This window comes from Osmerus eperlanus, chromosome 10, assembly GCF_963692335.1.
Source record: "Osmerus eperlanus chromosome 10, fOsmEpe2.1, whole genome shotgun sequence".
NCBI lineage: Eukaryota > Metazoa > Chordata > Actinopteri > Osmeriformes > Osmeridae > Osmerus > Osmerus eperlanus.
Window position 1 is genome coordinate 8,801,181 of NC_085027.1, and position 27,324 is coordinate 8,828,504.

Sequence of the window (27,324 nt, forward strand, 5' to 3'; positions counted from 1 at the left end):
AAGCGGACAAACGTCAAAGAACAATGGCGCCCTCAGGTGTACATTTCTCTTTCAATCAAAAAAACTTACACAAAAGGATGCAAATATTTTGTCTTGACGTGACAGTTTACTTTTAATTATATATCTGTCATATAATTTTGTATAAAGCCTTTCTAGTGGAACGCCACGGACGCAGAGCAGGCCACACGTAGTTAAGTGAGAGACAAATCGTTGAGCATAAATTCCGGGAAATTGGAAAATCTGTAGAAGAATTGCAACAGAAAACATAATGGCAATACAAAGTTAATCAAGTGCATTTACAGCACAAAAGGTTTTGTTCACATATTCATTTATAATCTCCATTCCGTTTAGCACGTGCGCTTTCTCTCTGACGTAATGACGTAGGGGTGCGTTCACGCTCACCTTGTCCCTCCCTCCCCTCTATGTCAACGCTAAATTTTCAGTCACTCTACACACCCCGCTGTCTGTATAACCATGGCCCTGTTGAAATCCAGTAAGGTGATCTGTGGTATTGGGAGTATTTCCCCATCCTTGGGCGTTCTCCCCAGCCGTAACAGGTAATTCATCTAATGCACTTGGTTGTCGTGATATGAGACGGTATTCGTTTGACATTGAGCAAGTCAGCTAGCCTGCTAGCTAGCCACTAACTGAACCCGTCGTTAGTTTTTGCAACTAACCTTAGCCAGTTAGCTTACAGGTAGTCCGACCACATCGTTGTCAACCCAAGGGTCAAATGAAAGTCAGCTCTTGTTGTAAATTGTGATACATTTTAGATGCAGTATGAGTTTGTGGAATTCTGTGCTTAATTGAATTTGAGCTTCTTATTTGGCAGCAGTGCCATGTGACACGCTAATCATGCATCATAGTCCTCGACTCATTTTGTCACGACTGGCTGTAATCATACATCTTCAAAGGTGTATGTATATACATGCTTGGATGCAGACAAAAAACGCCAGGCAGCTAGATAAACACATCATACGTCCTTAACTAACAAAGTTAATGAGGCTAACCATATTCTTATGGAATTATTGCTCTCATCCTAAAACTTTCTAAAACTGTCTTGTCAATTCAGTGACCTAAGAATGCAAGTCTTTATGAAAGCACTGTTAAGTCTAAGCACTTTCTGAACCGGCCTCATCATGGTTGAGTATGTATTTAAGTCTCCAGGACCACAAACATTTTGCTTGTTTGATCTCTACGACATTCCGTAGTTCAGTGAATTCCAGGTTGATTATTGGTTATCTCGTTCGCGCCTCTGATCGCTGATTGGTTAAACGTACCCGGTCCCCATCAGACTTGATGACGGTAGCCGTTGCCCTTTCGCTTTCCACTTGGAGGGCAAACACCGCTGTCTCGGCTGCTTGTGTGTAGTACAATATAGACTGTGTGTATTGGATTTTCTCAATTGCACAGTTCTGTTTTAGTATTGTGTTCTCCATAGTCGACGCTAACTACCCGCAGTATTCTAAGGCCACTTATTTATTTGTAAAATCCTGTCTCATAACCTCAGCGGTCAGATCCAGTTAGAGGGGGTGGCGGAAAATCTCGGTAATCTCGCATTAGACTCGCTGTAAATATCCTGTGTATTTAGGCCGACTGTTCAAACGGCTATAGGAATTCATCAAAATATTTAATTTAAGTTACATTTAGTTTTAAGAATATGCATAGAGTTCAGCCAGATCCAGGAAACAGAGCCAGGATGATGCCACGGCCTGCACTCTGAGACTGGGCCATCATCCTAGCCTGTCCCTACACGCTCAAAGGTCCCGCATTTTTGCTGTGGTAGCATTATAAACCATCTCTGAAGGTCCCTTCACAGAAGAGTTTTTATCTGAATGAGATGGGAGCATATTTATCTGTTACCGATATCTAGACTGTATAACATAATCTGTGTTCCTTTGTGAATATCCCATCCTGTATCCTTGCTCTGATCCAGACTAACCCTAACCCTCCCGTAGTTGATCTGCATTAGACAAGGCTGTGGGCGGGAGAGGTAAATTAGGGTAGTCAAGGGAGCTAGTGTTAGGGTTGGGGTTGGTGAAGGCTAATAAGGTATCAGTTGACTGACTGCTGCAGTGGTGACTACCCTTTACAAAGCCTCCAGATCTAACTTTAGCTGCCTGCTTCAGTGTTGGGGAGTAGAAGTAACCTGAGAGGATCTTCCTGACACTGTAACTCTGGCCTTTAATCAGAGACACTATAGCTCCCAACACAACGTGTGTGTGTGTGTACATATGCACAATCCTGTCCTGGGGCACTTGGCTCAGTTGGCCTCAGGATGGAAAAGCAGGACTGCTAGCTTAGAGGCTTTGCATGACCCTCGGACAAAGAGTGTAAGTTTGTGTGTTCACTCTGCTGGCAGCAGATGAGGGTGTTCGCCCTATAACTGAACCTCTGCTCTTATTCCTCTGGTTTTTCACCCAGAAGTCACTTTCCAAACTAACCCTTGAAAGGATTGTTGCAAGTAGAATTCCAGTTCTCATTATGTAGAGTATTAATGGCCTTATTTAAAAGAACGGCATACAGTTTAGCAGTTAACATTTTAGAACTTAAACCTGAACTTTTAGAACTGAAAAATAACTTAAATTTGACTGGGTAGGATTTCTTCAGAGATCCTCATTCATTTGGGCAATTTCAGGCGTGCATTTCTTTGCGTGTGTGCATGTATGTGGACTGTGGAGTGAATTATGCTCACATGAGCAGTTAAGCTGTGGCATTACAGTGAGAAATGCGATAATGGTTAATCAGGGCTGAACTGGGCTCCACTGAACACTAATGACCTGGGTTAAGTTTACAACAGAAAAAGACCAGAGCCAGGGAGGAGTAATGTACTATGATTTGCACACCGCCTCTCTGTCTGTTAGTTGCTGTCCTTACCATGGCCCTAGTCAGAGTTTCAGGTGGATGTTTGTTATTCGGACATGCTCTGTCTACCCCCCCGTCAGCCCCTGGGTCAGCCACCCTGGATCCCTTACCTCTGATGACACCAACATGCAAGAGAGCGTTTGTCTGTGTTTGCCTTAAGGATTAGGGTCCATAGTCATTGATTGGCCATAGTCAATGGTCCCCACCACTGTGGGTCCTCTCAGGGCTGGTACCCTCTAGTGGTGTGGTCAGTCCTCCTACCTCATCAGTAGCTAACCTGTGCTGTGTTGTGCTGTGGCTGCAGCTCATGGTGGGGGGGAGTGCAGATGGGCCCCCCTGATCCCATCCTGGGGGTGTCTGAGGCCTACAAGAGGGACTCCAACCCCAAGAAGATGAACCTGGGAGTGGGGGCCTACCGAGATGACCAGGGCAAGCCGTTCGTGCTCAGCTGTGTCCGCAAGGTACAAACACGCATTCAGTTTCAATAACGTTCATGTTTTATTCAATCCTCCTTCAAGTCATTGTGAGTAGCTTTAACAGAAAGGTCCTGAGCTCAGAAAGGAGCCAAAACCCCCAGCATCAAAATCTCTGTATAGTTGCATAGTATCAGAGTACAGTAGAGGGAGAACACCTTAGTTCAGTCTTGTCTCCACAGACATTTGGGGGAGTTTCATTCTCTGGTTTGTGATTGGTGCATTTTTGCACTGTCATCCTGAGCTGTCCTGCACAGCACTGAAACATCTGGGCATATCGACAAACATGTGTTAAATGGGGATATCATGTGATGCAATGTCTCTCTTCCTCCCTCTTGCTCTCTATCCACCCCCGTAGGCGGAGGCTTTGATTGCTGAGAAGCAGTTGGATAAAGAGTACCTGGGCATCGGGGGGCTGGCAGAGTTCACCAAGTCCTGTGCCCAGCTGGCCCTGGGGGCCGACAGTGAGGTCCTGAAGAGTGGCAGGGTAAGTGAGACGTGAAGGGGTGAGACGTGAAGGGGTGAGACGTGAATTCCGTAGCAGGTTTCTGTCTTCTCAACATCATCTCCTCTCTTCTCCAGAACATCACTGTCCAGACTATCTCAGGAACTGGCTCTCTGCGTATTGGAGCGAACTTTCTGGTAAGGACCCACCAAAGGAAACAGGAAGTCATTTGTTTGAGTCACAAAGGTGTGCTTTGATCTGATGGTCTCCTGTCTCTGTGTTTCCAGTCCCGCTTCCACACGGAGGCCCGTGATGTGTACCTGCCCAAGCCCTCCTGGGGGAACCACACCCCCATCTTCAGAGACGCGGGCATGCAGCTGAAGGCCTACCGCTACTACGACCCCGCAACCTGCGGCTTCGACTTCAAAGGAGCTCTGGACGACATCTCTGTAAGAGACGGGGGGGGGGGGGGGGTCAGAGACGATGCCGGTAGCACGGATGTTTTGAGTGTCTGGAACTGGCGACTTCCTTGGGTCTAACAGCGCTCTCTCCTTCCTGATCAGAAAATCCCAGAGAAGAGTGTGATCATGCTGCACGCCTGTGCCCACAACCCCACCGGCGTGGACCCCCGCCCTGAGCAGTGGAAGGAGATCTCTGACCTGGTCAAGGTAAGGGCTCTAATTACCGTGGTGACTGACTGTGCTGCTGATGTCCTCGTACCAGAATGTTCTCTATGCTCTAGTACACATCTGGTGCTACTAACTCCCCTTTCGCTTTCTCCCCCTCTTCTCTCTCCATCAACCCTCCTCCCATCTCCACCCTCCTTCCTCCTCTCCACCCTCTCAGAAAAGGAACCTGCTGGTGTTCTTTGACATGGCCTACCAGGGCTTCGCCAGCGGAGACATCGACCGTGACGCCTGGGCGGTGCGCTACTTCATCGAGCAGGGCCACAACATTGTCCTGTCCCAGTCCTTCGCCAAGAACATGGGCCTCTACGGTCAGCCAGCTGTCTAAACCTAACATGACGATCTGCTAATTGTGGTAAATGATCAAATCAAAGAAGGTGGTCTCACGCGTGTTTGTTTGTTTGGGTGTCAGGTGAGCGTGTGGGAGGGTTCACAGTGGTGTGTGCCGATGCTGAAGAGGCCAAGAGGGTGGAGTCACAGCTGAAGATTCTGATCCGACCCATCTACTCCAACCCACCCATGAATGGAGCCAGGATCGCTACCACCATCCTCAACACACCAGAGCTCTACACCATCTGGTAAGCGCTGACACACACACACGCGCGCACACAGACACACACGCACACAGACACACACGCACACAGACACACACGCACACAGACACACACGCACACAGACACACACGCACACAGACACACACGCACACAGACACACACGCACACAGACACACACGCACACAGACACACACGCACACAGACACACACGCACACAGACACACACGCACACAGACGCACACGCACACAGACGCACACGCACACAGACGCACACGCACACAGACGCACACGCACACAGACGCACACGCACACAGACGCACACACGCACGCACGCACGCACACAGACACGCACACACACAGACACGCACACAGACACGCGCACACAGACACACACACACAGACACACACACACAGACACACACACACAGACACACACACACACAGACACACACACAGACACACACACAGACACAGACACAGACACACACACAGACACACACACAGACACGCACACAGACACGCACACAGACACGCACACAGACACGCACACAGACACGCACACAGACACGCACACAGACACGCACACAGACACACACGCACACAGACACACACACACACAGACACACACACACACAGACACACACACACACAGACACACACACACACAGACACACACACAGAGAGACAGCAGGCTGAGGTGCGTCTTTGTCCCCAGGTTGGGGGAGGTCCATGGCATGGCTAACCGCATCATCAAGATGAGGGAGCAGTTGGTGGCTAACCTGCAGAAGGAGGGCTCCACCTGCAACTGGCAGCACGTCATTGACCAGATTGGCATGTTCTGCTTCACAGGACTGAAACCCGAGCAGGTACACACACACGTCTACTGTATATATGAGTGAGTTTGAACAGGCAGTCTCCATGGTGATCATGTGTGGTTTTTGCAGGTGGAGCGCCTTACCAAGGAGTTCTCCGTGTACATGACCAAGGACGGACGCATCTCCATGGCGGGCGTCACCTCGGGCAATGTGGGATACCTGGCACAGGGAATCCACGCCGTCACCAAGTAGAGAGGGGCATGCTGGGAGAACAAGGGGCATGGTGGCATTGGACATAAATACAATCAGAACAACAACAATAGTGGAGCTTTCTGCATTCCCTCTCTCTTCCACCACATCCACCATCCCTCATTCTGTATGACTGTGGATGTGGTTTGATCATGGCTTCAATTCAACCCCTCCCCCCCCCCCCCCCCCCCTCCCCGTTGTTTAACGGTTACACCCCCTCTGACCAGACACTGTCAGGCTGTCCTCTGGTGTATGTTTAGGCTTATTTATTAGATATGAAGTTTATGAATGATCTGTTAAATGTCCTAGATGAATGCTTCCTTTTCAAACCAGCTGCATGAGATATGGTTCCACCGGTGTGTGTGTGTGTGTAAATGTGTGTGTGTGTGTGTGTGTGTTGGGGAGGGATAGGTGTGTGTTTTGGGGGAGGGGGTTGTTATTTATGTTAAAGATGGGTTGCATTTCAGATTAATTTCAGCCCATTTAGGACGTAAAGAGGCCAGTAGCAATAGAGATTCTACAAGCACAAAGAGTGATGCCACTTCAGTCCTGTGGTGCGTCAGTGACAGGTCAGGTAAAGGTTAAAATCTATCTAGTCTAGATGAATATTATTCAGCTGAAATGGTCAATCTATTTAGTTGGGTTCTGCCTGTGTAGACATTGTTACTCCTTACTTCCTGCCCCGCTTTAGAGCTTCTACATACTGTATTAGTATCAAATGTAGGTCGGATCTCCAAGCTCCTCATCTGTTTGTGTCTTTCTGATTGTAAGTGAGAGAATGTGCAAATGTCTACGTATGTTCTCTCTCTACTCATGTTGATTTAAAATGGGCTTTCAGTCAACATGTTCTGGTGTTACGTTCATTGCATCAGTAAACATCCTGTTTTACGGTTATAACATTTCCTCTGAACAAACAATAAACCCTACAACTGTAATATGGGATGTTGTTTTCCTTTCAGATACATATACATTTAATTGATATGAACACCTTATGAAATGGTCAGGAGACTTTTAACTGTAGACTAGAGATAAATCTGCACTGGAAAGTAGTATAGAGACATGTCCACTAGATGGTGGTGTCTACCCACAATGAGGAAGCAAGGAAGCAGTGCAGCTAAAACAGGGCTAGCCACTGTGCTGCTATCTGACCTCCACATCCCATGGAGCAGGAGCTTTGCTTTTACCCAACATGTTAACCCTTAAATTGTTTCATTTACGAGACTGTTCTGGCCTATTGTGTTTATTCCCTGTTACTCTGCACTGAGCTATTTAGACAGGATGCTTAGGGCTGTTTTTCAATTCATAAGAAATTCTCCTGACACACACCTACTGATTCCTCTACTGTGGCCCCAGCCCCCTCTCCATCCAGCCCCCCAATGTCCTCAGTCTGGGCAGACTGCCAGCTCACTGTGCTTGCTCTCTCCCTCAATCCATTTTCTCCCCACCTCTCTTTCTGTGTCTATCGTCCCCTCTCCCTTTCTCTCTGCCTCTGTCCTTCTTTCCATCTGTCACTTTTTCCATCTGGATCTATCGCTGTGCCTCCCCTTCTCTATCTTCCCTCTCCATTTCTGGCTGCTTCTCTTTCTGCCTCTTTCCCTCTCTTTCTCCCCGCATCTCTCTCTAGATCTCTCTGTATTCTCTATTCACAATGCAGTGCTTAGAGAACAAAGTGGCTCTGCAATCTGTGGTGTGATCAGCCTCTGTTCCTCTCCCTCCCTCCTCTCGCCCCCTCCCGCCCGCCCGCCTACCACCCCCTCCCTCCCCTGCCTCCCTCCCTCCTCTCGCCCCCTCCCGCCCGCTCGCCTACCACCCCCTCCCTCCCTCCCCTGCCTCCCTCCCTCCTCTCACCGCCTCCATCCCCTGCCTCCCTCCTCCCTGTGCGAGCGGCAGCAGAATGCCTTAGTTTCCTCGTCTGCATGCGTGTGGCGGGGTGATGTGTCTGAGCGCTGAGCAGGAGGAGGACAGCACCTGGCAGGGAGGAAGAGAGGAGCGGTGGAGGACGATAAAAATGAGGATGAGCAGGGTCATCCTGCTGAGATAGAGAACACTCTCTCTTTCCTTCCCTCTGTGTTTCTTTCGCCCATGCGGTGGTAGTAGACAACACAGGACTTTCAGCTCGACTGCATGGAAGCTCAGGGAGGGGCCGGGAGCCCAGGTAAGTAACCATAGTAACACTTCTGATACCATAGTGTGTCTGTTCTACTGGTACCATAGTTTAACAGTACTGTCTTTGTTCAATTGGTACCATGGTTTGTAGCAGTACTATCTCTGTTCTACTGGTCCCATTGTCTATAGCAGGACGGTCTGTAGAGTGTAGCAATAGAGAGACTGTTGAAAAGGCCTCACATGCAGGATGAACCAGTTGCAGGTTTAGAAATGTAGACAATTGAATGTAATTGTGATAGTGCTCACACATGCACGCTCACAAACAGAGCCTTCTGCTCAGTCAGCACACTGAGGAGGAGCGTGAAACAGTGACCAGCTTGTCTGTCACACAGAACCAGGACACTGATCTGGACTGTATCAAGGTGTGGTTAGGACATTGATCTGGGTCGTGCAGGGGTGTGGTTAAGACACTATGCTGGGTTAGGGTCTCAGCTCTTGCCCTTGCTCTAGTACAGCTCTACAGTAGTTGTGTGTGACTGCGCAAGATGAGTTGGTGTTTTGGCAGATGTGTGATGTTTGAAGAGTGGCAGTGTGTGATTCCATCATAGAGCTGCAGCCAGTGGAAGTGAGTGATGATGGAGCAGGTCCTCATTAGAGCAGAAACACGAGACATGTTTACTCTGCAGTAAGAAATCAATAACCAACGGCAAGACGGGCATCCACAACGCCATCATAATCCATCATGTTTAGTCTGCTTCTTTCTTTGTTACACCACACCCTCCATGTGACACAAAAACACAGACACACACACCATCCATTCCTGTGACACATGGAGGGGGGAAGGGGGGGGGGCTTTTGTTGCTGCAGTCACTTAGGTGACACATTGCCCCTGTGACTTATTTTATAGCTAAAGAGAAAACTATCTGTGTGCATGTGTGTGTATATGTATACGTGTCCAAATATGTGCATGTGTGCGAGTGTGTTAATTTGTGTGTATGTATATGTGTGTGTGTGTCAAAGAACCTGTCCTGGTGTGTCATCTGACTTGCGGATGAAGCAACACAGCATTTCCCAGAGTGCAATTTCTTTCAGAAAATGTTTTGTCCAGAACAGATGTTTCTAAGATAACTAGATTGGATTTTTGTCTGGCCCACACAAACACAGAGGCGTCACTGTCTCTCTGCCTGCCTGTCTATTTTTGCCTGTATCTCTATCTGCTTGTATCTCTGCCTGCCTGTCTCTCTGTCTACCTGTCTCTCTGCCTGCCTGTCTCTCTGTCTACCTGTCTCTCTGCCTGCCTGTCTCTGCTGAAACATTTTTTCTGAAGTCATTACTGTGCAGCAGTCTTGTGAGTCGCTGTGAAACAGTGAAGCCTCTGTTACTAGAACACAAGCTGTGTTTTCTGGGAACAAAGAACAGCACAGGACAGCTGGGCAAAGGAAAAGCCATACATCTTAAAATAGCATCAAGAACAGTTACAGTCACTATTCAAAACAAGGCAAATGTGCTTGACAGTAAAATAAACTTGAAGCAAGTGTGGAGGAGGACCATGACCGGATAAAGTGATCAGAGTTGTCATTTTAGTCTTTCAAGCCTTTTTTTCTTGTGTTTGTGCACAGAGCCCAATAAAGACATCCAGAAACTGCTGAAGCCCTCCAACTCAAGACAGCTGCTGTCCAAGGAGCTGTTCTCTCTGACTGCCGGTGAGGAAGAGGCCAGCCTGTCAGCTCATGGCGCTAGCCTACTGCATGTCACAGAGAGACGACGTGAGTATGGAGCCCGGATCTTACTACCAGATAAATGAGGTTATCCAATTATCCAGACTTGGGTTGGATGGGATGAATGTTGAGTCTGTGGAGTGGAGATCCAACATGGCCTCTGTTGTGGAGGTCCTGTACAAAGGTATTCTGCTGCTCTCTGGTATGAACAGAGAGAAGAAAGGCCACCAGACAACAAATAAGCCAGGTTCTACTGTCATAATTACCTTTCAAATGTGCAAACAGTAAGTCAGACGGTAGCCCATCCATTCAGGTCCTCCATTCCCTAAAATCTTTGGTCCACAGCCGGCCTGTCTGCTCTCTATTTCCTCCAACAGACCTGAGAGGGAGGTTTTCTCTCTCTCTGTGTCTCACCCATGACCCCTGCTAGGAGGCAAACTGTGTTGCTGATCAATTATTCAAGGAGAAAGATGGGAGTGCAACGCGAGAGAGGAGGACAGAAAAAACAGAAAGGCTCTGAGATAAATACAAAGGGGAATGGAGTGAGGGTAGTAATGTTAGTGACACAGCTCCTTTACCCCCCCCCCCCCCCCATTGTCTTGCAGTTAGACAGAATAAGGAAGGAAAACAGCTTCCAGCTTTGGGGCAAAACCTCAAGCAGAACTGTTCACCCCTGATCTCTCACTTCCTCTTCTCCTCCTCCTCTTCTCCTTCTGTCCTCCTGCTTTTCTCCCCTACTCATCCTCTCCTCTTTGTCTCGTCTTTTCCCCCTCCCACCTCCACTTCCCTCTAGTCCTACTACTTCTTTACTCCTAAACAACACATACTGCTTCCTTCTCTGCAATGCCAATGTGTATCACATGGTCTGCAGAATTCTCAGCGTGAACAGAAATACACTCGACTAATTAGCAAATCAAGCATGGAAACACCATGGAAACACCATGGAAACACCATGGAGACACCATGGAAACACCATGGAAACACCATGGAAACACCATGGGGACACCATGGAGACAAAGCTCTCAACGTGTCATAACTCTGACCTTGCAGAGCCGCTGAGCAGTGTGTCGTCCCTGGAGGTGCACTTTGACCTGCTGGACCTGACGGAGCTCACAGATATGTCTGACCAGGAGCTGGCTGAGGTGTTTGCTGACTCTGATGAGGAGAACCACAATGAGTCTCCAGCAGGTGACTTGGGGGGTTTCATGTAGTCTGTGTGGTGGAACGTTATCTAGAACAGATTCTGATTTATCCAGACTGACTGACCTGGAAATGGTAGGACAGCAGGGCACACTGTAGCAGGCCTTGTTATTCTCCCAACCTGAATAGGCTGTAGTCAGCCTTGTCATTCTCTCTAAGTGGGCAGACTATAGCCAACCTTGTTATTGTCCTTAACTGGGGAGACCCAAGAGTCTCCTATATAATAACTTTGCTGCCATTTGTACCATTTAAACATGTTACATCAGAAGCTGAAAGCTTTAGTTGATGTGTCTATGTTTCCATGTGTGTGTGTACTATTTTACTGTCACAATGTCAGTGAAAAAGCTAGATAATTAAGAAATATTAATGATTTAATAATATTACAAAATGATTACATAATCTGTTTAGCTGGGGGTAATAAACATTTCCAGTTAACTTCTGTTTGTTTCAGACAGCAGAAGACACACTTCTTTAAGACACAAAGAAGATTAATTAGATGCAATGGGAGTGTCCTATACAGACCGACCGACAGACAGACCGACAGGCAGGCAGACATGCCGACATGAAGATGTTTCAGATGTATAATTTAGGGTTGCTCCTCTGATAATTGCCTCAATCCTTATCCCACATTTTATTCTCATCATTATTCTACTTATCATCATTTCTGTTCTGAAGCATTTGCATCTTCAGGCCGATAGACACACCCTCCTCTAGCCTTAGGAGGCAGGAAGATGTTTTATTCATGACAGCCCGGTGGAGCAGGATGACAGCAGCCAACACCCTCTGTCCATTCACAATCCAGACTCCATCCCACCACCTCCTTCTTCCTCACTCCTCAGGGGTGAGGATGAGTGAAGATAAGTCAGGGAGTTCAGTCTAAATGCTGGTAATTTCATCATATAATCCCTCAGCTAGATGCAGGGCTGTTAAACTCTCTCCTAAAATGACTCAACCAAACTAATGTAACTACTGAGCAGTCCTAGATCTCTCCACGCCCCACCTCCCCTCCCCTTCCCCCCCTCCCCTCCCCTTCCCTCCCCTTCCTTTCTCTTCCCTCCCTCCCTCCCTCCCTCCCTCCCTCCCCTCCCATCCGCTCCCCCGGAAAGAACAGCACCATCGGGTGGAATATAGTGGTAGTGCGTTGTGAGGTGTTCAGTAAAGTAGAGTGCTTTATAAGGCAGGACAGTTGTGGACAGTAGTGATCTTGGTACTGTGTGACTTCCACTCTGCTCAGGCTGATGCAGTCCCCCTCCTGTTGATATTATTAGCATGAGAGTGAGGGGGTGCAGACTGAGGGAAGCGTGAGATTTAAAGGGGTACATGGCAGAGCGAGAGACAGAAGCAGAAAAAAGCTGTGAGATGGAGGAGAGATGGAAAGAATGCCAACTCATTGTCACCATTTTTAGCATTATCTTTCACGCACACATCACTCTGATGGCATTACCTTACAGTAAATAGAGATGAAGATGAAGTGTTTTACACTGGACTGGAGAGTTCTAGAATGGACTGCAAGTGTCCTTACTCTTGCATGCAAGTACGGTTTATGGGTGAAGTATTTCATATACATCCATGTATTGTGTGTACTATATACCTGTAATGAACCCTGCCCTCCTGCCCTTAGGCCCCAACCAGCCCTCCCTGCCCAGAGCAGGCTACATGCGTTCACCCTCGTGGACACGCTGCAGCAAGGTAGAGCCACACCGCGAGAGGAAGCACCACAGCGACTCAGACACCACAGAGCCCTTCATGAATCTGGAGAGGCCGAAGCAGTCTTGAGGGCCAGGCCAGGGCCCCAGAGGGAGAAGTCCAGCCATCCACACAGAGCAGGCAAAGAGAGCAGAACCATAAACACCAAGCTGTCAAGAGACCGGAACCATCCACACCCCACAGGCAGAGACTGCAGCTGCCCCTCCCTGATGTGGACAACCATGGTGCTGGGGATGCTGTGGACGGTAGAACTGATCATGAGGGGGTTGCTGTTGCATACATGCAAACGTATATTTAGCATGTTTTCTTTGCAAGGGGCCACTTCACACAGTTAGGATTACTAGGCTTGTTTGTTTTGGAGTGAATATCAGGGTATTTTTTCTTTTCATGTGCAGGGTGAGCTGAATATGTGCATCCGTATCTCCTAGAAAAGACCATGGTGTTTGAGGGGAGCACCCTCTCCATATGCAATGCAGTGACTGAGATGAGGGTCAGGGTTCACTGCTGATTTACAGCAAGTAAGGTGTCAATATCAGAGTTGGCAGACTTACTGACACTGAAGGACGGCGCCACCTGCTGCCTGGAACGACTTCCTGTAATACCTGAGGGATTATTCTCCACCCCTGTCCATCGCTTTACTTTTCCCAAATTCTCTATATTACTGTCATTCATCCTGAGTGTGTGGAAAGTATATTCTCTTTTCATTTCATCTCACACTGTGGATCTCCTTTTGACCTGGAACTAAGGTGCTGGATGAAAATAAAGAGTCAAAATATGATATTGTATTTCACATGTAGTGAAAGACTCCAGACTGGTCTGGAGCTCAGAGTACACATGACGCAAACCCACCGACAAATATCCAAATGTTCACACATTCTTAAGAGAGATTATGTTGGTAATAGTGTACACAAATCAACAAATGTTCACACATTCTTGAGAGATTATGTTGGTAATAGTGTACGCAAATCAACAAATGTACTTGCAATTTACAGCTGGGGATACAACCTCTATGAACACATTGATGTGTAGAGTTGCTGAGGCTGGCATTCCACATACCAGCCTGGGGGCACAGCGCTAGAATTCACAGACACAGGCCACAGACCCAGGAGGCCACAGACACAGGCCACAGACACAGGCCACAGACCCAGGAGGACACAGACCCAGGAGGCCACAGACACAGGCCACAGACCCAGGAGGCCAGACACAGGCCACAGACACAGGAGGCCACAGACACAGGAGGCCACAAACACAGGCCACAGACCCAGGAAGCCACAGACCCAGGAGGCCAGACACAGGCCACAGACCCAGGAGGCAACAGACACAGGCCACAGACCCAGGAGGCCACAGACACAGGCCACAGACCCAGGAGGCCACAGACACAGGCCACAGACACAGGCCCTACAACAGAGGTCTCCAGCCAACCAACTGGATAGTTATGAATTCATACATTATTAGAACCAGGTGTGCTAGATTAGTGTCAGATAAAAAAAACGACCTCAGGAACAGGGTTGAAGACCACAGCTCTAAAACCATAGGATCTGTTATCTGACTCTGGGGGTGTGGCGCTGAAATAGAATAAACAGGAAAGAAAATTGGGACAAAAGGTCATGTTTTATTGACAAATTAGTTTTCTATGAAAACACCCCTACCATATCTGATTAGTCTCCTCTACATCAAACACAGAGAGAACAGTCATGCTAGCTCTGAGCACCAATCAGCAGTAAGAAAGGCAGGGGTTACACTGGAACATACCACTTTCACAGAGAAAATACCTGCTGTTTTCTGTCACTCCTTGTACATTTATGTATCTGGAGTGTATACTGAACCTAAACACAACAATCCAACATGAACACAGCTGGAGTGATGATGGTGTTTGAAACATGTCTGGTTTTAAACCTCCAACAAAACAACAACTGTTTTCACAACCTGCTGATCTCCCGTCTTTAAAGCAGTTGGAAAACTGCAGATCCCCTGTCCTTCTACAGGGTCTCCCCCCAAGTGTGCAGGGGCACATCCAGCTTAGTCCACACCACCATGGTGACTTATTTATCTCCCTGTCCTTAAAATGACCGGATTTTGTCATTGTGGCTGTGTGGGATATCAGCAGTCTTGGCATAGTTACACAAACACACCTTACTAAATGTAACTGTAAAATGTTATGTGGTATCTTACACACGGCAGTGCTCTGATGAGTTCATACAGCCTCTGTAAAGGTAGGGTAAGAAGAGGTATGGAATTTGGCTTAAGCCCTGAGTAAATCACATTTAGAGTAGCTTCTGTAAGTAACAGTCCGGAGGTAAAGAACAGGATAAGAGGTACAGATGTGGAATGGTAGAGGAATAGACCTTCATACTGTGCTGTGGTTAATATTGTAATATTCTGAAAAACCAGTCAACAAGTCAATTTCTAAGTACCCCTATAAAATATCTCAATAGTGCAAACTTTTCTGGGTACATTACAACCTTTAAGCAATTGACAAGCAGAAGGTTACAGTGTTTCTGCCCCAATAAATCTGCATGAAGGACGAATGTGATTTGTATTCAAAGCCTGTCAGATAGATAGAACAGCTGTCTGTATGCAGGGGCTGGTCCGGGCAGGGTCAGGCGGAGACACGGTGGTGAAACAATCCTCACAGACATGGAGACTTCATGACTCTGTTGTCCCAAAAGCAATCTGGGAGCTTCTGTTTCAGCAAGCCCACTCAAGATATATATAAAAAACTTCACATAAAAAAAAACTCACATCTCAATAGAGGTCATGCCAGGCCTACTGTTCATGGGCCCTACTGGGATCAGGAATGAGTCTACAGGTAGAGAGCCTGTTTCTGCTGTCCATTGGAGGTGTCCCTGCTCCCATGGCCCTTGTTCCAGTCCTTTAGGCCCAGAGGCAGGGAGATGTCCTCGTCCAGGGCCCCTGTGCCCTCCACAAACTCCTCATACGTGGATTTCTCCTCAAAAGGCCGCGGCCCCAGCAGCTCCAACATGTCCGCCTTTGTCAGGATCTCCTTCTCCAACAGGCGCCTCCCCACCTGAAATACACACCTAGGTTAAGGACTGGAACACCAGAAAGAGTCGGGCCAAAGTTAGAACTGGTAACACCTCCCTGCCCCTCTTCACCCACCTTGTCAACCATCTCTCTCCTGGTTGTGACGAGGTCATGTGTGCGCTGGAAAGCGGCGTTGATGAGCGAGCGCACCTCCTGGTCAATCAGCTGTGCGGTGGGCTCGCTGTATGGCTTCTCTGTTACCATGGCGCCCTGCTGACTGCTCTCAAACGATACCTGACCGATCGCTTCACTCATCCCAAACTGGACCACCTGACAGAGACAGTAGAGAGGGAGGGGGTGTGAGAAGACTTAGAATATTCGAAAAGGAAGAAAACGTGCAGAGAGTGAGGCAGGGTTCAGTTAGGACCTGTGCGTAGGCAGACTGGGTGACCTTCCTGAGGTCATCCTGGGCACCGGTGGTGATGCGGCCGAAGAAGACCTGCTCTGCCACGCGGCCTCCTAACATCATGCACATCCTGTCAAACAGCTGCTCCTTGGTGAACAGGAACTGCTCCCTGGGGAGGTACTGAGCATAGCCCAACCCCTTTCCTCTGGGGATGATAGACACCTGACACACAAACACACACACACGCATACAAAGGTGTCAGACTGAAATGCTTGCTCAGGATTACTATGGGAACATTGGGAATGAAGCAGTAAGGAGCCTTCACCTTGAGCAGAGGGTCTGCATGCTCCAGGAGCCAGCCCACCACAGCGTGGCCCGCCTCGTGGTACGCCACCGTGGTCTTTTCAGCAGGCTGCAGGACCTGGGTCCTCTTCTCCAGGCCTGGAGGGGATGGGGGGCATCAGCAACCTGACTCTCATATGCATTTGATTTTTTGGAAGGACTGGATGGTTGCATGACCCTATTATAGGGTGCAGCCTGTCCTACTGTAGTTACCTCCAATGACCCTCTCGATGGCCTGCTCAAAGTGCATGGTGCTGACAGACTGGTGGAGGTAGCGGGCTGCTATTAACGCTGCTTCGTTACACACATTGGCAATGTCAGCCCCTAAGACACAAACACATACATACACACTGTCATGTGATACTGCCCAGAACATGGAGGTCCTAGTTTGACTATTGCAGAAGCTGCACACACATCCACAAGGCCCCTGCTTACCTGTGAAGCCTGGTGTCAGAGCAGCTAGTTTTCTGGCCAGAGCCTCCAGGTCTATCAAGGAGTCCAGCTTAAGGGGTCGAAGGTGCACCTTGAATATGGATGCCCGGCCCTTAATGTCTGGAGGACCTGAGGGTGGGAGGGAGAAATAAAAGAAAGAAAGAAAAAGAGAGAGAGAGAGAGAGAGAGAGAGAGAGAGAGAGAGAAAGAAAGACAGGAGAGAAAGAGAAATAGAGAGAGAATAACAATGTTTATTAACATCAGAGAGGGGGAAGGGAGTGGCATGTTTCTAAACTCTGATTATACCCCTGGTTACATAAGCATACACACAGCTTTGCACAAAGCCTTTGCAGTGACATAAGATATTACAACACCAGCAGAACAAAGCTGTCCACTGGCCAAATCAATCTGAGACCTTTTCATCCTAATTATTAATCATAATCCTAAAAATCATGAGATACTGTGCACATAGGATTCTATGTACATGTGTACCTATGTAAATCTGTCTGTCAAACCGTCCTGGTCTCATAAGCGCTGGGTCCAGAATGTCAGGCCGGTTGGTTCCAGCTAGGACCACCACATTGGTGCTGGTGTTGAATCCTGCAGACACAAACACACTCAACATGGAGAAAGGAAGAAGCAGGATTTATGCAACTCATGGCTGCCTGCCACCCAATACTGCAGGGGAGGGGGGCCTGGGGGCTGATCCAGGGGCACGGGTTCCATGTGAGGGGCCCTACCATCCAACTCCACCAGCAGCTGGTTGAGGGTGTTCTCCTGCTCACTTTGGCCTCCAAAGTTGTTTCTGCCTCTCTTCCTGCCCACTGCATCAATCTCATCGATGAACAGTATGCAGGGGGCGTTCTTACGCGCCAGGGCAAACATGTCCCTGACCTGGAAAAGGACAGAGATGCACACCTAGATGAATACACTTGGTGCTGCAAGTCTGGTCAAATTTTACAGACAGACCAAGCCAGACAGTTACTTGGTTCCCATGGAGATTAGTGAAGAAGTTCAAAATAAATATTTAGTTGTGCAGAGGAAATAACAAACTCAGGATGTCCCCTCCCCCTCCCAGTACTAACCCTGGCTGGGCCTACACCAACAAACATCTCTTGGAACTCAGAGCCATTGACGGTAATGAAGGGGACATTAGCCTCTCCTGCTGTTGCCTTGGCCAGCAAGGTCTTCCCTGTGCCTGGAGGTCCTGAGAGCACTGCCCCCTGGAGAACAAAACACCAACAGAAACGGAGTTAACGCTACACACATCAAAAGCCTTACACTGGCTGGGTATTATGTATAGTATCCTTGGCAACATTTACCTTAGGAATCTTGGCGCCTAGTTCCTGATACTGACGTGGGTTTTTCAGAAAGTTGACAAACTCCAGGATCTCCAGTTTTGCCTCCTCACAGCCCGCCACATCCTTAAACCTTACGTTGATGTTATCCTTCATGATCTTGGCTTTGGATTCGCTCATACTGAAAGGGTTGCTCCTCCCACCTCCTCCACCACCTCCTGTCATAGGTCCTCGACGCAAGGTGAAAAGCAGGAAGCCAACCAGCAGCAGGGTTGGGAGGATGCTCATCATTGATGTTCTATCAGGAGAAAGAGAAAGGAAGTCACATTAGCACCATGAGGTCAATCACCAGTCAGGGTGGTCTGCCCAAGTCCGAGTCTCACCCGTCACTCTCGGACCCGTACACCACGGGGATTCTGTGTGTGGGAGACACACCCATCTCTTGCTGCGCCTGCTCCAGGTTACGCTCAAATGTCTCCACACTGCCGATGTTGAACCATAGGTAGCTCTACAGAGACACAGGATGCGGGATGTTGGGATGGGGCCAGTTTGGCATGCTTTACTAATAACGTTTTTGGGTAACTGCTTCCTGTTGTTGGTACGTACCACATCTGAAGTGTAAACTCCATGAGCTGGGAACACCCTAACGTATTGCTTGTTGATGACCTCTAGACGTTCCACCTGCACACACACAGACGCAACACATACATCAACTACAGCTGTTTCAAACATCAACATGACTGAACAGCTGTAGAGCTTTTCTAACGGAGCAAAGAAGATGGAGATTAAACCTAATCTGTATTTGAATCTAACATATGAGTCTAGCCTGCACGGTTCTTGCAGGGCTTCTCACCAGTCCTCTGGCCAGGTACTGATGCACAAACTCCTTCCATGAGATTTCCTTCCCTGTCTCCCGAAAGTAGAAATACAGGAATGCTGATGTCATGCCAGCTGCACCAATAGCAATGTTCCGCAGAGTCTTCTCATCCCACGGGATTTGGGCCTATCAGGTTCAGAGAGAAAAGCATGAGGGGAGGGTGTCCTGATGTCCTGCAGAACACAAAACATTACTGATGACTGTCTAAGATGATTCAGAAAAGAAGTATTCATATACTTCAAGCCAGAAATGTCTATTTGAGTCTCAGAAGATACCAACCTGGAAGCGTCTCCACCAGTCCGACTCCTCTTTCTCTCCTCCTCTCTTCCCGTCGTCACCTCCTCCATTGGTTCCTCCTCCACCACACCCCTGAGACTCCAGCTCTTTGGTCTTTCCATCTGAACATAGTGGCAAGTGACAGTGGAAGTGGAAATGTAAAGAAGGACCATCTTCAAAAAGTCCATTGAGTCCTTTGATCTGTAATCCAAACCAGATACCAGGACAGACAAGATACTGGAGATAATTCTCTCCCATCTTCCCGCCCCCTCCTTGCCTCCCATCCTCCGTCCTCACCTTTACTCTCCTTGGTTGACTTTTTCTCGTCCAGTGTCTCCTCACTCTTAGGGAAAAACTTCTCAAATCCTCAAACGACAAAACTTTACATTAATACTACAGACATGCAAGTATTAACTAACTACACAAATAACCAGTGTATGAAATATATTTAATAATGTAGCAATTAATTCAGGTAATTACCTCTTGGTGGTTTGTTGGAGTTTAGTAATCGAGTGAAAGTGCCTTGATTTAATCCCATCGATGTCATACGGATTAGGTAAGAGTTCTAAAAGAGTAATGAAAGGATATACACAAAAGATTGCCTAGACGTGAACAACTGGAAATCTAACATTCAGACATGCGCCTGTGAAAAATACTGCAAATAACAATCAACTGCCACGCCCCCTCCCTGGCCTATTGTGCAATGAATGAATGATAATGACCTTCTCAAACTCATCTTGCTGTTGTTGTTCGAGCAGAAACTAACAATCCGAACCATTACTTAAAATGTATTTGAAGTTGCTTGCTGACACCAATCTACTCCCATTACGAGTCCTGTGTCTATCCTGTTGGTGCGTTCAGAACATGGTGTACTCTCCTCGGCAAGTTGAGGGCACAACAGAACTGTCTCACTGTACGCTATGGCACAATGCTTCAAAACCAAATAATGCCGTTGCTGCACAGATAGTTACATGTTTTTGTTGATGCACATTTATGTAGTGATAAGAACTGTAACTGACGATGCATTTTATTTCTTCAAAATCCACATGCAAGTTAACAAAGCAACAAACCCCCGAACAAAAGGATCCTTACCCGTGCCGAAGAGCTAGTGTAACGAAAGGCTGCAGAAATGTTGCAGCAGCTTCTACCCCAAGCCTGTGCTCCACTCCTCAAGGGCCCTACGGAAACTGAAAGGAGAGCCATCATGGGAACTGTTTCTGGGCAGCCACAGGTGCAGCTCCTCGCTGCTGTTGAGGGTAGTTACCCAAGCCTCAACACCCCACAGCTGCAAGTGCAGTCTCAACACTTCCGAGTCCAAATCGACGGAACCAATCCGCGAGAGCCTGACGTAAAACGCGTCAATAAGAGTGTCAGCCTATTTTAATGTTGTCTAACTTTTCTTAAATCCGTTATTCTGAAACTGACACCAAAGAGCGGAAAACGTCTTAGAATGTGTGTTAATTCAAATGATGTAACATTATGCTTTATTTCTGCCTTTTTTAAAGCCACTGACGGATTTGAGTTAGACCATCCTGCTGTTTAGCGATTGGTCAATATTTGCAATAACAAGTGACGCTTGCTACATTTTCTTTGGCTTCTGCGCTTCAAACACTCTTACCTTGGATCATGTAACTACTACATAATACTTGTACTGGAATTGCATAAAAAGACATGGCAATCGTAACAAGCCCTAAAGCGGGTTAGCAACACAAGACCGACTCGCTCTCTTTAGAAATACTTTATTCATGCTAAGCCTAACATAAGTCTGTTATTATCAACAGATAAAATATTCGATTTTAACCGACAAGAAACAGGAGGCTACTTTCATCTTTTATACATCATATGTATGAGGGTCACGGTTAATTAAAATGGATTTAATGCAGATGTACTAGTGTACGCTGCTGATCATCAAGTTGACTCAATGGTAATAATATTTAATTACAATAACAATGGCAACAAATACTTTAAATTCATGCTGAAAGATAACACAGCCAATATTTATTATTTTAAAACAAATAATTATAGTCTTACATGATCATGTGTCCAGAGGTAATCAGTTCTTCATCTCTTCAAAGAATATGATCCATTTTAAGACAAGCTACTAAGAACATCCACTTATGTTATATTTGATAATAACATTGTAATATTTCTGACCATATAAGGTACATACATACAACACCATATTTAAACTTAAAACTAAAAAAAAACAAATAATAAAGATTTAGCAGTGCATCACGAGCACATTAAACTAATCAGTTGTCACAGCTGGTCCAGCTGTCAAACCTGGCCCAGCTTTCACACCTGGTCCAGCTGTCACACCTGGCCCAGCTTTCAACACTGGTCCAGCTGTCACACCTGGCCCAGCTTTCACACCTGGTCCAGTGCAGTGCTGTAGCAGTGCAGCCCCTTAGACAGCCCCTGCAGCCCCTGCAGCCTGCCTCCAGAACCTCAGCTAGGGACAGATCAACTTCAGTGTCATAGTTGTCTGTGATCTGTATAGCAGTAAGGGGGTCATATATCTGCCAATAAATACAGGCTCACACCTCATATCAGTTAAGGCCTTGAGGTGAATGGCAGATTTGTTTAACCAATTTCAAATTAAGTTGCTGTTTGTAAGTAGGATACGATTTCACAATGGTTAGAGTACATCTTAAGTAGTATTGAGGCTAATTTTGTGTTTCCAACTGTGCAGCCAAAGTATTACCAGGTTACATAAACAGCCTCCATGTTAGACCTGACTTGAACAAACACCAACATCCTCACAGCATGGAGACCAGAAGATGACACTAACCAAGATCAGTACATGAGGTGAAGGCTTACCAGGACTATGTATTAAAAACAATAAACGTTGAAAAGTCTTAATAGTGTGGTATGCAACGTCAGGCAAAGAGCTACGTCTTCTACCAGCCACAGTGACTGTTAGAAGTTGTTTTGTCATGGTTACACTGCCTTCTCATCCGAGGGCTCATCCTGCTGACGCTCTGTCACCCGGGCACACCTTGGACAGGTGGTGGAATTGTCATAGTAACAGTCCCTACAAAAGAAGACAATAGGTGTGACCTTGGATTAACCTTATTAGATAGTTAGGGCTAATTTAACCATTTAAAAAAAGACAGTATCTCATGTCAAATGCAGGAAGAAGAGTAGCAGACTGACCTGTGGAACACAGCAGAGCAGTCATGGCACACAGACGTGTGGCTGTCAAAGGGGAACAAGATGTCTCCTTCCTTACACAGCTCACACACAAAGCCTTTAGCCTGACACCTCTGGACACACGCACGCGCACACACACACACAAGAGTGTTAAGGTGGTAGACAACCTCACTGTTGCCTAGTATGAACTGCTTTGATGAAAATTGTCACTGCAGTGTGTTCCATGTAGACGCACCTCACAGTCTAACTTAATGTGCTTGGCGAAGGTGGTGTGGATCTCTGTGAGGGAGATGCTGAGTCTGCCGCTGTAGATATCAAGAAGGTCCTGAAGAGAGTACATGTCATCGTTCTCCACAAAGTGCTGTCGCTCTTGCAGCTGGGGGGGGGGGGGGGTTAAGAATTGGCTGAGTCAGACTGTGCTCATCCTTAGGCAAGGGCTAGATACACTCACAATTGTGCATTCAGTACAAATTAAGGACATGTTTGATCGATTATGACCCAGCTGAAAGAGATCTTCATTTAGCATGACGAAGCACTCCTGCTGATTCCCTGCTGTGTCCAAGTTCCTGCCCCAATGTTGTGTAACTTGCTCTGAGGTAATACCACCTCATCATCACATACCACACTCCCCAACTAATATTTATAGTTCAGCTGCTGTGTCAGGTTTCCATTACACATACTGTAAATGTAGGTCAACAAGTACTGTCTCTCTGAGCAGAATTAAGGCCACTTGCAGCTGTGCTCCTCTGCCTAGTCTTGTTTGCCTGTTACAGAACACAGGGGGGTGCTGTGATCCCTGAGAACATCATGTACATGGCTGACGGTTCTGACCTGCAGCAGCAGACGTGCCTCCATGGCCTCCTTACAGGTCAGGAAGTAGGGCTTCATCAGCAGGATATCCTGACGCAGCTTCTGCAGTGGAACACACAGGGGACAACAAGGACACTGAGACAAGGACAAGTACTGATAATGTTCTGCTTTCTCCCCGTGAGATGAGAAGGCCAGACCACATGTGACACAGTATTCTTGCTAATATGGCAGACAGTCTGATTGTAGCTGCCCGGGCTGGGAGGGAGGGGCCGGTCACCTACCCTGATCTCCACCAGCTCCTCCACAAAGTTGAAGAGTAGGGGGTTGATCTCCTTCAGCCGGAGAACGGGGCGTGGCAGCATCAAGGCCAGGTAACGCAGGGAGGCACGGCACACCTGCTCAGAGAACACACACAAGTAAAACCTCGATGTACACACACACACACACAGGTAACACCACTCTAACTGTAGTGGGTGACTTAGTCACCCCCCAGGACCCACAAACACAGGTAATATAGATGTATAACAGTAGCTGTGTTTTCCGTGTACCTTGTGGGGTTCAAACTCCCAGTTGTGTATGACGCGGGCTGGGATGATGGCTGTGTCACTCCAGTGGCAGGTGCTGCAGTAGTACTGTCCTGTATAGTCACACTGTCTGGCCTCGCTGGGCACACCCCCTGCAGGCACACAGCAGTCTGCTGTTAAAGCTCCTCTCCTACACCGTCACCCTGCACAACTACTTTTAGTAGAAGTGATACATTGTTTAATATACTGGGGCTTTGAACACTCTGGAAAGTGAGAATAGGAAATGAGGAAGTCATACTCCTGCTGTTTTCCAGTGTTGTGTGTCCGTACTCACTCAGAGACACAGGCGTGCGGCATTCAGCACAGCGGTAGTCTTGCCGGTCCAGCCCCACCTCAGGACAGATGCTCAGCTCATACTCTGACTGGTGGCTAACCTTTGACCTCACACATGGCTTGGTGATCAGGTTCATACACTTGCTATGGCAACGGTAGTAACAGCCTGAAAGTGGGAGAGATGGGAGAGAAAGGGATGTTAGTAATGTACTCAACTCCTCAGCTCCAGACCTCCTCCTACAGATGTTGTGTGGTCGATCCAGCCAGAGATAAGCATGTCAGACTAAACATGTGACCCGACCTCCGTGAGGTATGCATGCATGTGTGTGTATGTGTCTCACCTGTGCAGGTGTACCATGTTTGGATCAGGCCCCAGATGATGGCGCTGCACTTGTCACAGGTCTGTTTCACACTCTTGCTCTTCTCCTTGGAGAAGCGGTGCTCCAATAAGACCCTCAGATTTGGCTCGTCCTCGTCAGGGTCCTGGAGCAGAGCCAATCAGAATACAGTTAAACATTTTTTTTTAAAGCTTCAACCTTCCCTTAATGATGGCTCAGAGACTGTGTGGCACTGTGACAAAATATTAGCCATGTCAGACAACCACAGCAGCAGTTTCACATGTTGTTTTATGGCTGAAAGTGCCAGCCCCAGCGGCTATGAGGTAGTAAATGATTCATGGTGCCTCTTCATTAAAGCAGAGGCCACACAGTGCTGAGTTAGAAACAAAAGCTTTCATTTTTGTTTAGCTAACATCATCTCTTTGAGTGCAGCTTGTCTGTTTTGAGGGCTGCTCCCCCCCCACACACACACACACACACACTCACGCACACACTCATTTCCCACCTTGAGCTCCTGCAGTTTGAGCCGCAGGTGAATCAGTTTGACCACGGTATCCTTCTGTCTCTCTGAGTTCTCTGGCAGCTCCAGGATCAGCCTCTTACACTCTTCAATTGCCATCTGCAGCTGCTCAATGTCTGAAGCCACAAAAGAGTCCTACATGGACACACACACACACACACAACAACATGAACAACCACACACAAAATAACATTGAATAGGGGTTTATACAGAGGGACTAAGGTAAGGACTGTATGTGCGTGTGTGTCTGTGTCTGTCCGTACTGACCACAGGTCTGGAGAAGTGGTCCTCAGTCAGTCCCAGGTCCATGGCCCGGTCCACACTCTGGGTCCTGGTCTCAGAGAACAGCTCGGCTCTCACTTCTGTGGACGAATGGCAGAGTTAAAACATAGTCTCCTCTCCCTCATCCCCCCCCCCTCTCTCTCACAGACTCAGTCAAGCATGGGAAACCCACCATTGCAACAAGAAACTGCCTGTGAAGTTTTAGCCAACAAAAGAATTACAGAGGATGGCCTTCAGACTACAACTAGTAACTGTCACATGATCCAGATCTGTACATTGAACATCAGCTGATAGACATGTCAACATTACTTGTCTTCCATAATTACAACAGAACATACCAAACAAACCTTGACCATCTTAGCCTTATAAACATGAGTCTATTTCCAAAAAGCAACCTAACAGACTGGGAGCAGTTTGCAGTCTGTTTAAATGACAACAAGAGATTGTACTGTTGAAAAGTTACCTGCATACACCTCAGAGTAAATCATGACGAAGAAAATTATGAGGGACAGGCTGACCGGAGAAATAACCGAGGCCCGATCAAGCGCAGTATAAAACTCAAGCGCACTGTTCCTGAGAGTTGCTCCAATAACAAGTCTAACTGTACTCTGTCTTGGATCACTTTCACAACCAGTTCCTGAAACCGGTGGTCATTAGAGGAAGTAAGAAGTTCTAACATTCTACGTCAAAACATTGAATGATCCCGTCTCCTAACACTGCTACACCAGCACAGGACTCACTGCTCTTGTCTCCACTCTATCACTGCACTATCAAGACTCAGGACTTCTTAAAAGTCTCAGAGGATTAACGGAATGTAAACACTCACCATGCCGTGGAAGGGTCTTTCCCTCTGGATGGCCTTCCTCCTCGCCCCTGTCAAAAGGGTTAAGGCGGCCTTGGCGAAAGTGGGCAAGTCTCTCATCATATTCCATCTCACCAGCAGCGCCTGAGGTGTAATTAATAAAACATAGCATGCAGTTGCAATCACTGGGACATCCATGCACACGTCTTACAGAATGGATGTATTCCATACTGCATTCAATTATATCATTACTTAAAACATAGCACTGGACATTGGTAGCAATAGTACACTACAGTACATCACGAACAGTAGCTACAGTGGAGCTAGCCTAGCCGAGACGATGCTGCAGTCAGATGTTGTGGCACTGCTGTCTCATTGACACTGTCCGAATGAGCCAGTTGAGCATTTGTGCTATTCGGGCAAGTGTGCATTGATGGCACCAATACTGTCAACGCAAGGAAAGCAAGACAACTGTTAGCTCTAGCTAGCTAGTCAGACGGAGCTAGCTAGCTCTCGCCTGCTTGCTAATGTACGTTAGCAACGTTAGCTATGTAGCTTGCTAGCTAGCAACAGTCAGAAAACAAGACAAGCTCACCCCATTGTCAAGCTCACACCAAGATTATTTGGATATCATACGCACAGGTTAGCAGCACTCTTTGAACACGCGGGTTTCCCCCAAGATAGCAAGTTGTTGCTATTCTCCTCCACACTAGCCTGCTTCCTTAAGTAGTTATAACAGTTATCAGCATCACAGGAAAGATTCCACTGTTTTTCCCTTTGCCTGGTCTGTCACTGTCACCGCTGTGGTATTATTGTTGTAGGTTACTGTAGCACCATCTATCGTGCCACTCACGTAACAACATCGATCATCTCTCCTAAAGAATCCTTCCTTTAACTTCCTGTGTTTTCTTTATATAAGATATATAAATAAAATAAAGTCTTATATGGCACCCGGGTCTTCTTGTGCATTGACAAATATATATATAATTCTTTAGATGAATTGACTAGTCCTTGCCTGAGTTCAGTAGCCTAGATGACTGGGTCAAGACTCAGAGCTGCTCCCATACATTGGCCTTTCAGATAGGCCTAAGGAATGGGACAATCCATGAACAGACAAGCTTTGCATCA

At 47.3% G+C, this 27,324-nt stretch overlaps 4 protein-coding genes across 5 annotated transcripts; 2 read left to right on the plus strand and 2 right to left on the minus strand.

Moving 5' to 3' along the window:
• Positions 1–397: 397 nt before the first annotated feature.
• LOC134027867 (aspartate aminotransferase, mitochondrial) lies at positions 398–6,252 on the plus strand. The gene is made up of 10 exons (XM_062471091.1): positions 398–557; positions 3,170–3,326; positions 3,697–3,825; positions 3,921–3,980; positions 4,071–4,232; positions 4,347–4,451; positions 4,630–4,780; positions 4,882–5,047; positions 5,739–5,889; positions 5,968–6,252. Exons 1-10 carry the CDS (start codon positions 475–477, stop codon positions 6,088–6,090), a joined length of 1,287 nt encoding a protein of 428 aa, XP_062327075.1. The 5' UTR covers positions 398–474; the 3' UTR covers positions 6,091–6,252.
• A 1,705-nt stretch (positions 6,253–7,957) lies between these two features.
• dbndd1 (dysbindin domain containing 1) lies at positions 7,958–13,594 on the plus strand. Its single transcript, XM_062470644.1, has 4 exons — positions 7,958–8,242; positions 9,813–9,959; positions 10,962–11,099; positions 12,733–13,594. The coding sequence occupies exons 1-4, from the start codon at positions 8,212–8,214 to the stop codon at positions 12,885–12,887; spliced, it is 471 nt and encodes a 156-aa protein (XP_062326628.1). The 5' UTR covers positions 7,958–8,211; the 3' UTR covers positions 12,888–13,594.
• An 816-nt stretch (positions 13,595–14,410) lies between these two features.
• On the minus strand, positions 14,411–20,783 carry LOC134027672 (AFG3-like protein 1). The gene is made up of 17 exons (XM_062470640.1): positions 20,527–20,783; positions 19,915–19,999; positions 19,732–19,800; positions 19,438–19,556; positions 19,135–19,284; positions 18,888–18,962; positions 18,665–18,789; positions 18,306–18,579; positions 18,069–18,206; positions 17,724–17,877; positions 17,476–17,583; positions 16,987–17,112; positions 16,765–16,875; positions 16,535–16,650; positions 16,231–16,431; positions 15,939–16,133; positions 14,411–15,846 (listed from the first exon to the last, which is right to left on the minus strand). Exons 1-17 carry the CDS (start codon positions 20,638–20,640, stop codon positions 15,622–15,624), a joined length of 2,385 nt encoding a protein of 794 aa, XP_062326624.1. The 5' UTR covers positions 20,641–20,783; the 3' UTR covers positions 14,411–15,621.
• A 614-nt stretch (positions 20,784–21,397) lies between these two features.
• def8 (differentially expressed in FDCP 8 homolog) lies at positions 21,398–26,995 on the minus strand. Of its 2 annotated transcripts, none has more exons than XM_062470641.1 (12): positions 26,792–26,995; positions 26,221–26,340; positions 25,380–25,474; positions 25,098–25,247; positions 24,596–24,737; positions 24,256–24,420; positions 23,946–24,073; positions 23,679–23,792; positions 23,419–23,499; positions 22,823–22,963; positions 22,591–22,700; positions 21,398–22,468 (listed from the first exon to the last, which is right to left on the minus strand). In XM_062470641.1, exons 2-12 carry the CDS (start codon positions 26,324–26,326, stop codon positions 22,375–22,377), a joined length of 1,326 nt encoding a protein of 441 aa, XP_062326625.1. In that variant the 5' UTR covers positions 26,327–26,340; positions 26,792–26,995; the 3' UTR covers positions 21,398–22,374. The 2 variants fall into 2 exon arrangements, with proteins under 2 accessions (XP_062326625.1, XP_062326627.1); XM_062470643.1 differs by having other exon boundaries at positions 26,837–26,993.
• Positions 26,996–27,324: the final 329 nt, after the last annotated feature.

Excerpts from the sequence above, each read along its gene's own strand:
- LOC134027867 (XM_062471091.1), top strand. The coding sequence starts at position 475 with ATGGCCCTGTTGAAATCCAGTAAGGTGATCTGTGGTATTGGGAGTATT. Across the intron at positions 5,048-5,738 it reads CCAGAGCTCTACACCATCTG|GTTGGGGGAGGTCCATGGCA; the intron begins GTAAGCGCTGAC and ends CTTTGTCCCCAG. Across the intron at positions 5,890-5,967 it reads CAGGACTGAAACCCGAGCAG|GTGGAGCGCCTTACCAAGGA; the intron begins GTACACACACAC and ends TGGTTTTTGCAG.
- dbndd1 (XM_062470644.1), top strand. The coding sequence starts at position 8,212 with ATGGAAGCTCAGGGAGGGGCCGGGAGCCCAG. Across the intron at positions 8,243-9,812 it reads GGGAGGGGCCGGGAGCCCAG|AGCCCAATAAAGACATCCAG; the intron begins GTAAGTAACCAT and ends GTTTGTGCACAG. Across the intron at positions 9,960-10,961 it reads GCATGTCACAGAGAGACGAC|AGCCGCTGAGCAGTGTGTCG; the intron begins GTGAGTATGGAG and ends CTGACCTTGCAG.
- LOC134027672 (XM_062470640.1), bottom strand. The coding sequence starts at position 20,640 with ATGATGGCTCTCCTTTCAGTTTCCGTAGGGCCCTTGAGGAGTGGAGCA. Across the intron at positions 18,580-18,664 it reads TACGGGTCCGAGAGTGACGG|AACATCAATGATGAGCATCC; the intron begins GTGAGACTCGGA and ends TTCTCCTGATAG. Across the intron at positions 16,876-16,986 it reads TCTGACACCAGGCTTCACAG|GGGCTGACATTGCCAATGTG; the intron begins GTAAGCAGGGGC and ends TTTGTGTCTTAG.
- def8 (XM_062470641.1), bottom strand. The coding sequence starts at position 26,326 with ATGGAATATGATGAGAGACTTGCCCACTTTCGCCAAGGCCGCCTTAAC. Across the intron at positions 24,738-25,097 it reads TCAAACTGCAGGAGCTCAAG|GACCCTGACGAGGACGAGCC; the intron begins GTGGGAAATGAG and ends GCTCTGCTCCAG. Across the intron at positions 24,421-24,595 it reads AACATGGTACACCTGCACAG|GCTGTTACTACCGTTGCCAT; the intron begins GTGAGACACATA and ends TCCCACTTTCAG.